Source organism: Cibotium barometz, chromosome 42 (assembly GCF_041138505.1).
Source record: "Cibotium barometz isolate CiBa-2024 chromosome 42, ASM4113850v1, whole genome shotgun sequence".
Taxonomy (NCBI): domain Eukaryota; kingdom Viridiplantae; phylum Streptophyta; class Polypodiopsida; order Cyatheales; family Cibotiaceae; genus Cibotium; species Cibotium barometz.
The window spans coordinates 14,165,401-14,175,579 of record NC_141087.1 but is presented as its reverse complement, the minus strand read 5'-3'; the positions used below and the strand labels follow the sequence as shown (position 1 = coordinate 14,175,579).

At 42.9% G+C, this 10,179-nt stretch overlaps 2 protein-coding genes across 2 annotated transcripts; one reads left to right on the top strand and one right to left on the bottom strand.

The window, feature by feature from the left end:
- Positions 1–368: 368 nt before the first annotated feature.
- LOC147614194 (uncharacterized) lies at positions 369–1,147 on the bottom strand. Its single transcript, XM_086780487.1, has 3 exons — positions 986–1,147; positions 654–869; positions 369–383 (listed from the first exon to the last, which is right to left on the bottom strand). Exons 1-3 carry the CDS (start codon positions 1,145–1,147, stop codon positions 369–371), a joined length of 393 nt encoding a protein of 130 aa, XP_086636613.1.
- Positions 1,148–5,511: 4,364 nt separating this feature from the next.
- Positions 5,512–7,955, top strand: LOC147614193 (ava biosynthesis cluster protein M-like). The gene is made up of 4 exons (XM_086780733.1): positions 5,512–5,754; positions 5,856–5,937; positions 6,047–6,226; positions 7,304–7,955. Exons 1-4 carry the CDS (start codon positions 5,707–5,709, stop codon positions 7,858–7,860), a joined length of 867 nt encoding a protein of 288 aa, XP_086636859.1. The 5' UTR covers positions 5,512–5,706; the 3' UTR covers positions 7,861–7,955.
- Positions 7,956–10,179: the final 2,224 nt, after the last annotated feature.

Genomic DNA, 10,179 nt, shown 5'->3' with positions numbered 1-10,179 from the left:
GGGGAGGTCTGCCTCAAAGGAAGGATCGTGAGCTGGTGCCGGTGTACTCGAGAGCTCACGAGTCCCAAAAGCTGCTATGGCCCTCTCTCTCTCTCTACGTCGTGCTAATGCAAGACGCCTCTGTCTGTAAACCCAAAATCTATAATCTGCAATGGTGCGTGTCTGCCACTCTGCTCGTGTAAGCTCCTCTGCTTTCTGTAAGGACACGCTGCTCATGAGAAGCAGCACTGCTGCTAGCACCATCACCCGCCGCTGTGCCACTAGGGCCAGCAGCACCCACGCGCTCATATGCTGTCACCTGGCTCTCATGTAGGACTCTCTGGTAAGCGTCGAACTCATGTGAGCTCCACTCTATCTCAGGAGGCACCTCAGGCTCCTGGGCTCTATCATCGAAGGTGTCGAGTCCAAGTCCATAGCTGATGTAAAGTCGACAGGCCTGCCAGTCCTGGCATCTACTCGTACAAGGCTTGGGTGAAGATCATCGATGCCCAATACCCTGTACGTCGCTAAGTCGACGCGTGCACGGCAGGATGGGCATGCTGAGAACCGGACGAGCTCCTGGGTGATGCAAGAAAAGTGGAAAATATGTCCACATCCTAGGGCATATCCTCCTGTACTATCAATGTCCTCGATACATAAACAGCACGCATCACGTAGGAAGGGTGGTGCATCCTGCGGGAGAGGTCGTCGAAAAACCTCTGTGGTGTGACAGGCCGTGGATATAACGGTAGGTAAGGCACTGTCACGTCCGATGATCTACGATACTCTCGAACATGCAGCATCAGCTGCTCTGCCCTGTGCTGGGCAATCTGCTCCATAATCTGATGATGCTGTGCCTCAGCTCTGGAGCTCTCTACCTCGGTCCGAGCCTACGCAAAAAAGTAAAGCATTAAAATATTTGATTAGTCTCTCATTAGGTATTACTTAAAGAAATTTGTAACTTAGGACCTTAATTATAACTCTTTAACGTGCAAGAGAAACCTACCTGCTGGATGTCGGACTCTCTCAGATGCTGTGCCTCTGCAGTAGCTGCCTCTGCCATCTGTAATGCAGCTCGGAGGCGGTCTATCTCCGCTCTCGCCTCTACCAACTCCTGAGTGAGCCTCTGAGTGGTAGGTGTGGGAACCTGCGTGACACAATCAACCATGCTGCTCATGTAAAAATATAGAAAAGTATATATAAGCATGAAGATAAATGACCAAAAAAACTTAAGACGTAATATATATGTAAATACCTCCACATCTGTCATCGGTATAGATCGTGAGAATAGGCGCACCACGTGCTGGATGCTCTCCGTGGTACTCCGTACGTCAATGCCGACCTGCGTGCCAAGAGCCTCTACTGTCGACAATGGCACAAATGAAGGATCTGTGGTAGGTGCTACACGCAGGGCTGGTGGAGGCCGCCTACCCTGGTGTCCTGGAGACGGCCTCGGCCAGCACCACCACCCGAACGATGGCTGGTGTAATCGACCTCCTCCCCTAAGACAAACTCCGCATATAACTGCTTTGCGAAGTATATGGGAATCTGGCGGTTGTTCGGCATCCTCCCATATGCGGCAACATATCGACTATAGATATGTGCCGCCATACGAGGATGCGAACACTGCGAAATAGTGAGGGGCTTGCCCGCCCCGGGCCTCATCCCACGACTATCGAGGAAAAGATCTAGGAAAGCCCCATCCCTAATAGGAGCAAGATCACAGACCTGACGATATGTCAAGCCATGTGACACAGGAGCAGCGCGATGGTGGGCTATCCACTCATCTACATAAACAATATCGTGAAGGCTACGAAGGGACGCAAGCATCGCCTCCAAGTCTGCCACGATATGTAATGTAGACGGAGTGTCTCTAGCACTCCTACGGATAGCCCCGGTCTATCTCCGCGATGAGGTCCGCAATAGATGAGCGGCCCTCCTCGTGGCCCTCCTCGTGGCCCTCCATGCTAAAACCTAAGCCAAATGTGAAGGGTCCAATGTGAAGGGTCCAATGTGAGGGGTCTAATGTGAAGGGTCTAATGCTTAGTGCTAAGTAGCACTAATGAAGCTAAAAACAAAGCTAATGGGCTCACTAGTACTAATCCAAATCAAGAGAGCAAGAGAGTGAAAACGACTTGTGAAAATGAGGCAAAAAAAAAAGTTTTCCGGTTTTATAACCTCGATCGAGGTTCGGAAACATCATGCAATTTAGGGTTTGCAAGATTAACGCTCTCGATATTAGGGTTAGTGCAACATACGGCCAAGATACACACCTAATTCTAGGGTTGGGGAAGGATCGACGGCTGAGATTTGATATTACTATCTCGTTCGAGGTAAATGGACGGCCACGATTTAAAGGCATTACCACGACAAGGTATCTCGACGGTCAAGATTCATTATATACCTCGATCGAGATATTTAAACGGCCGAGATCGCATCTTCCAGCGTACGTGAATGGACGATATAGATTGCGTTTCCGTATCTCGATCGAGATAATTGGACGGTGGATATTGCATCTACGTATCTCGATCGAGATATTCGGACGGTGCAGATTGAATCTCTGTATCTTGATTGAGATATTTGGACGGCTGAGATTTGAACTCAGTATCTCGATCGAGATATGGGGACGGTGGAGATTGTATCCGATTACCTCGAACAATGAATGGTCGGGATTGGATGTAAATTTCTCGTTCGAGATACGTGGACGATGGAGATGTGCTAGTCAAATATGCCTACGGGGATACAGCGTGGCCCTGATGTGGATCCGAGTGGCATAGATATCTCGATCGAGATATTGTGGTGGCGGTGACATGTATTGGTGACATGGATGACGCCTGGAAACCCGGACCTGCTAGCGTGGCATTAGTTGGCATCTCGATCGAGATATGTCGATTTAGGCTCGGGAGACACGTGTCGTCTTTTGATTCGCGGCACTATCACGATCGAGGTACTCCGCCCGAGATGCATGGATGTCCCAATTTTAGAGAGAGTGAACGAAAGTGAGTACCCTCATCTTGCAACCACCCATGAATGTATCTATGTGTGTGTGTGTGTGTGTGAGAGAGAGAGAGAGAGAGAGAGAGAGAGAGAGAGAGAGAGACAGAGTTTCTATATGTGGGAGAGTGTGTGTGAGAAGAGAGAGAGCACGTGTGTGTGTGTGGAGGGGGGAGAGAGAGAGAGAGAGAGAAACACAGAGAGAGACAGAGACATGGAAGTCTATGTGTGAGAGTGTGTAGGGGGAAAGAGTGTGTGTTTGCATTAGTACATGTGCATGTGCATGTGTGTACACATGTGTGTGTTTGCATTAGTACATGTGCATGTGTGTACACATGTGTGTGTGTGTGTGTATGTGAGAGAGAGAGAGAGAGAGAGAGAGAGAGAGAGAGAGAGAGAGTTCACATGTGTGTGTGTGTGTGTGTATGTGAGAGAGAGAGAGAGAGAGAGAGAGAGAGAGAGTTTTGACATTTGAGAGTGTGTGCATGTGTATGTGAGAGAAAGAGGGTGTGCATGTGCATGTGCATGTGTGTGTGTGAGAGAGAGAGAGAGAGACATCAATGGATCTAGAGCATTGAAATACGTCTCTATAGGGCCAAAGACCATTCAATTTGGAGTTTGGGAATCCTTTCAAAAGTCTTTTGAGCAATTGAGATGATGCTGAAGGCCACACTCAACAAGGGGAAAAGGAAGCTCCTGAGTATGAAGTGGGCGCATCGCAAGTAAGACAAGAAGAAAATCAGGATGCTCAAGGAGATATGCAAGAAGACATTAATGGCAATATCAATGAAGGTGTGCATGAAGAGGTAAATGTTCCATAAATACGTAAAGAATGCGGGGACATAAACATGAACAATAGTATGTATCTCATGCAAACTATGATTGAAAGGATGGACCAAAGATTTTAGTTCATGGTGTACATGTTTGACTCTATGAGCAAGAAGTTGCATGATGGGATCTCACGCTTGAGGCAAGATGCGAATAAAGGCAAAGAAGCTTCCGGTGGACCTATGTTGCATCCATATGTACCAAACATTTTTCCACCAATGGGACCACAAGCTTATGGATCTTTTGCGGGACCTTCACATGGAAATGCATTGCATACTCCTCAAGCTAGTATGCATCATGTTGATGGAAATCATGGTTCTACTGTTGGAAAGGGCAACTTGATTCTGTCTTGGATTCATAAAGGTGGAAAGAGTGTCGAGTATACCTATGCATGGTTCTATGAATGGGGCCAAGAATATGAACACGATGATGCACTTCATGCAAAGCATGATTGATAGAATGGACCAAATTTCTAACGCATAGTGGAAAATTCCAATGCTTCGATCAAGAAGAATCTTTCTGGATTATCTATCTTGGAAGAAGAACTTGGCAAAGGCAGTAAAACTTATGGTGAACCAATGTTGTATATTTATGCACCAAACACATTTCAAGCAAGCGGACCACAAGATGGTAAGACTTTTGTGGGTTCAACACATGCAAATACATTACATTCTCTTCAAGCTAGTATGTATTATGGTGATCAAAGCAATGGACCTATGCTTGAAAGGGAAACTTACCTCTATATTCTATGCAACAAGGCGGGGCAAATGCATTTGGTATGCCTATGCATCAAGTTGACACATATAATATAAATCAAGTATGCCTATGTATAGTTCCTCTTCATCAATGCATATGTGCAATCAAAGATACCATTTACCCTTTTCTATCAACGAGTCACATTGTCAAACACTCTTCTCTTCAAAAGGAGTGATTGGAGAAAGGCAATGCACAATGTTGGTGAAGATACTACAAGTGAAGCAAGATAAGGAGAATCAATGTATGTGAATTGTTCGTGTCAACTCTTGGTTATCCTATTTCTTTGAGTGGGGATAGAAGACATATTATACACTCAATGTTGTTAGATTTGGGCTTTGCCAAAAGAAATGGAGGATCTCTGTGCACTTTTACATTTGACCAATGTATGGAGTGTGACTATGTGGACCTTTATGCACATATTATGGGTGTTGAATTGGAGGGCATGCTTGTTGTAATATTTGGACAACAAGAAGATGAAGATACTTTGTTGTCGAATCTTTCTCGACAAGTCACGAATGTATTGTGAACATTGTTCGAGACATGATTTGAGGCACCATTATTGTACGCACATCATTATTGGTATATGCACTTTTAGTACAGTGTCCCTTTGCTCCAGCCAATTAAAAATTCAAAATAAAGAGGAAGTGTCCTTTGAGTCTTCTCATTTCCAGCTAAGTGAAAAATAAAGAGGAAGTGTCCTTTAAAAAAAAAGTGAAAGCCAGCTAAGTGAAAAATAAAGAGGAAGTGTCCTTTTAAAAAAAAGTGAAAGTGTAATTTGCTTTTTTTTTAAAAGGGGAGAGTAAAAAGAAGGTTGAAGTAGAGTACTTTTTTTTTAAAAGGGGAGAGTAAAAAGAAGGTTGAAGTAGAGTACTTCGACGAGTTTCCTTTATAAAAAGTGAAAGTGAAGGTTCGCGAAAGTAGATTACTTCGACGTGCACAGTGAACCGTCAGCTTCCGGCGCAGCAGCTCAGGTCTCCAGCCCCCTCACAAAACCCTAATTCTAGGATTCCTCCAAACAACTATATAGTAGATCACAAGCAAACCTCAAAACAGCAAGGGAGTATAAAGTGAATGGCTCTATAATCCCTAATCTCTTTTCTCCTCCGACCTAGCCTCTTCTCTGTCACGCCTTGTTCCAACCCTGTAGAAATGGGCAGGCTTTGGCTGCGCGCTTTCGTGATGTTCTTCTGCAAACTGGTATCAGTACAATATCCATGCTAAAACCTCCTCCTCTTCATTAATTCAGCTTATGGTAGCATTGCGGTTTGCATCTTGACCATGCTTTGCTGCATTTGTAGATGCTGGTGGATGTGGTGTGTGCGTTTTTTGCCGACTGGGCACTGTACATTCATAGGGGAGGGAGGAAACGGAAAACTCAAGGTGCGTTGAATTGAATGTGAAGCTTTGATGAGTAAATATTGCACAATTTGCATGCTAATGCAAGACAGCTCACTATGATTTGGCTGGTCTCATCATCAATATTATGCAGTCATCGATGGGAGCAGCAATAACGCGAGAAGTGGGCTCAAAGTCATAGTATGTGGCTTTCCGCGGTCAGGAACAGTGTCTGTCAAAAACGCATTAGATGTTTTAGGGTTCCCATGCTACCATGGCTTGCATCTCCTCGAACCGAGCCAGTCCAGGTTGATTATGGGGGCCACTAGATCAGGTACTGATGTTTTCAAGCTTAACTCTAGCTTCACTATTATAAATCACCTTAATCCCAACCGGTTTTTATTGGAAAAATGCATAGATTAATCGGTTTTATAACTAAAACTTCAAAATTTTAGATTAATCGGTTTTATAACTAAAACTTCAAAATTTTGAATCTTCAAATTCAAGGCTACCCAAAACTATAACCAGTTTTTCTCAATTTGGGCTGTGAAAATTACACTAAAAGACAGTTTTTTTCTCACACTGTCTAGCTTAAGCTACTTCATTGACGGCCACTATTATTGTGTTTAGCATTCGGCTCCAATGCTGACGCAAAGTTCAATACCCGATCCCTGATCCCCTCTCACTCCTAAAAGGGGGTCAACGGCCCTAGTGGCTCAGCTCATCACTCACTACCCATGTTACCCAAGAGGTCAGGTAACATGGGTCATGGGTTCGACCCTTCATCTCACGACCCACCCTACTAACACTACCCACTTTACCCAAGAGGTCGTGTCAGGTTCGAGCCCTGACACGACCCACCCTACCCAAGAGGTCGTGGGTTTCGAGCCCTCACACTCTAGAGTTGTGTGTGAGTGGGGTAGCTTCTAGCTTGGCTCCATCCCCTCAAAAGGGGACTTGCGAAAAAAAAAGGGGGTTGAATTAAAAAAATCTTTTCATAATTAAAAAAACTTCATCTAATTAGTAAGCATATATATATATTTTAATGTTATTTTTGTCAATTGTTCAATTTCATTTGGAGATGCTCTATGATTCTCAATGGATTGAAGAAAAAGCTGAGGTTACTCTTTCTCGACGAACAATGATTTATACACTTATCTATCTTTCACTAATTGCCATAACACCCATTAATCAATAGGAAGGTTTTGGTGTATAGCTGTCATTGGAAATTTACATGAAAACTAGTGACCACCTATAAGGGATTTGTGGCCAACATTCCTGCTGATTTCCCAGATGTTGTGCAAAAAAAAGCATCTATGTGCATTGTGCATACTGGCTAAGTGATATCTTTCATTAAAGTAATATTTCAACTTATTATTGCATGGGTGGTTGATTGTGAAACTTGTATCAGGGCACCTTAGTGATTGGCAACGTGTTTTAAAGGGTTATGCTGCCATTGCGGATTTTCCAGCAGCTTGCTGCTATAAGCAATTAATGGAGATATATCCTGATGCCAAGGTTATCTTGAATGTGCGAGACCCTGAACAATGGTACAAAAGCTTCGCAAGAACAATTGAGAGGTTGAGAAACCACATGATATGCAGAATTATACGCCCATGCTACTACGAATATGCTGAAGTGGCTTTCCATCAAGGTATCATGAAAGGTGCATTTGAGGACAAGGATTTTGCTCTAGCAACCTATCAGAGGCACATAAAGGAGGTAAAGGCGCACGTCCCTACAGAGAAACTTCTTGTGTTTGAGCTTGGTAAAGATGAATGGGCTCCCTTGTGTAATTTCTTGCGAGTTCCCACACCCAACGTGCCCTTCCCTTCAAGTAATGGTTCAGAGTCATTTAACCAATTTATCGACAAAGCCATCACTATCTATAGCATGGTTCTCACTTTCTACCTCACCTTTGTCTCTTACATAATTTTTCTCCTACTCAAACATATATTTGCCAGTTAGAAAAACCACATCCTTTCTATTCTGGTTTAAACTTTTGTGCTTTCACAAAACTTGCATATTTAAATTTTTAATAACATGTCTTGTATTATGTCCAATTGTAAAGCAAATGACTCTCTCTCTCTCTCTCTCTCATGCTCATGTGAGCAAGCCCTTTACACATAGGGGGTTTGTGTGCAATATGACATGAGCCTAATCTAGCATCTTAGAGGTCAATTGTTAGATCTGTATGTACTCTTGTATTTCTTATTGGTGTGACCTAGTGCAAAACTCCAATTTAGATCCTTGCCTCTAGATTCTAACCTAAATTAGAGATTGACTCCTTTGTTGAATGCTCACATCTTCTGAGTATTACAAGTTGATCTAAAGTGAATCCTTAGTTCTTAGAATTGGAACTAAATAGTGTTAATGTTGGAACATAGGCTTATGCAAGAAAGTAAGCCTCCACTAGAGGTTTGTAGTTTTTTATATTGTTATAATGAAGCGATTTAACTTGGTATTTCATGGATTCTTCTAAGTCCGCTTTCATGATTTTAAGGGATTATTATAATCAAGCAATTTAACTTGGCACTACTTCATGGTTTCTTGTGATTGGGGCTTACGAAGGTAAAAAAAGATGAAAGCACGTTTCAAAAGCACAAGTTTTTTCAAAGGTAGACAATCTTTAATTTTTTTCTACCATAGCTAGTAACCCATGTTACTGCTTCTATGGTGGATGAAAAAGGAAGAATGGTTGATCCTTACTAAAGAAAAATGAAAAAGGAAGGATGGTGCTTTCTCTTACTAAAGAATAATGGATAATTTGAAGGGTTTTGTTACTTCGAAATTTCATGGGTGCCTTTGTTCAAAGCACCTAAAATCATTGAATGACGGAGCATTTGTTCAAATGAAAAAGGAAGGATGGTGCTTTCTCTTAATAAGGATGTTGCTTCAAAATTCTATAGGTGTTTCTTCTTCTTCCCTCTTTCTCTCTTGTGGTTATGGTGGTGAACTTGTGTGTTGATGCATACTTTCTTTCTAACGCATGAGAGGAATTCAATGATGTCCACGACCTGGAATTACTTTCAGTAGTCTATGCCTTAAAGTTGTGGAGACATTACCTACTGGGAAAAAGATTCACTTTGATGACAGATCATCAGAGCTTAAAGTGGATCTTCACTCAGAGAAGAACCTCAACATGCACCAAAGAAGGTGGATGCAGACCTTACAGGAGTTTGATTTCTAAATCAAGTACCGCCCATGCAAAGAAAATGTGGTAGCAGATGCCCTCAGTAGAAAAGCCTCCTTGCTTGCAATTACTGTAGTATCAAATCCTTTGATTATTGAAGCAAGATCATGCAGGATAGATTCTTTGGCCCTATTGCTACCCTACTTATGCAAGAAAGCAAAACTCCTCAGGAGTTGAACAAAGTTCAAGGGTATAGCCTGGATGATGGCATTATGTATTATAATCGCAGGCTATGCATTTCCAATGATGAGGGAACCAAGGATCAAATTTTGAATGAAGCCCATGACAGCCTTATAGCAGGACATCCAGGTTTCATCAAAACCTACATGTCTGTAAAGCAAAGCTTCTTTTGGCCTGGTCTGAAAAAGGATGTACTGAATCATGTACGTCAATGTCTGACATGCCAGAAAGTCAAAGCTAAAAGAGTAAAAATGCCTAGGAATCCACATCCATTGGAGATGAAGTGGGAATGTATCAGTATGGACTTTATTATTGGATTACCTTTAGTGCAATCAGGTTACAACTCCATTTTCGTGGTAGTTGATAGACTAACCAAAGTTTTTCATCTAATCCCAATAAAAGAAACCTACACTGCAGTGGATGTGGCCGAAGTGTTCCTCAAAGAAATCTTTAGATTGCATGGCCTACCCAGGAGAATAGTAAGTGATCGAGATCCCAAGTTTGCTTCAAGGTTTTGGACTGCATTTTTGGAAGCAGTGGGAACTTTCTTGGATCTCAGCACAGCTTATCATCCTGAGACCGATGGCCAAACTGAAAGGGTAAACTAAGTAATCGAAGATATACTTCGGTCATGCTGTTGCAAGGAACCCAAGAAGTGGCTAAGCTATCTGCACACCTAGTCGAGTTTGCCTACAATGCTTCTTATCACCGAAGTATCGGGATGAGCCCTTTTAAAGGTCTGTATGGACAAGATTGCTTAACTCCACTAACTTGGTCTGACCCCCATTGATTAGGGTCAAGATGTCCAGACAGATGCTTGACGACATGGAGCAGCAGATGCAGTCAATTCGTAAAGATATTAAAGCTGCCCAACCAGCATTGATAGATACAGTATGCAAATAAGAAGAGGACAG

Coding starts and splice junctions, on each gene's coding strand:
- LOC147614194 (XM_086780487.1), bottom strand. CDS start 1,147: ATGGTTGATTGTGTCACGCAGGTTCCCACACCTACCACTCAGAGGCTC. Junction 870..985: donor GAGAGTCCGACATCCAGCAG/GTAGGTTTCTCT, acceptor TTTTTTGCGTAG/GCTCGGACCGAGGTAGAGAG.
- LOC147614193 (XM_086780733.1), top strand. CDS start 5,707: ATGGGCAGGCTTTGGCTGCGCGCTTTCGTGATGTTCTTCTGCAAACTG. Junction 5,755..5,855: donor TGATGTTCTTCTGCAAACTG/GTATCAGTACAA, acceptor CTGCATTTGTAG/ATGCTGGTGGATGTGGTGTG. Junction 5,938..6,046: donor GAGGAAACGGAAAACTCAAG/GTGCGTTGAATT, acceptor AATATTATGCAG/TCATCGATGGGAGCAGCAAT.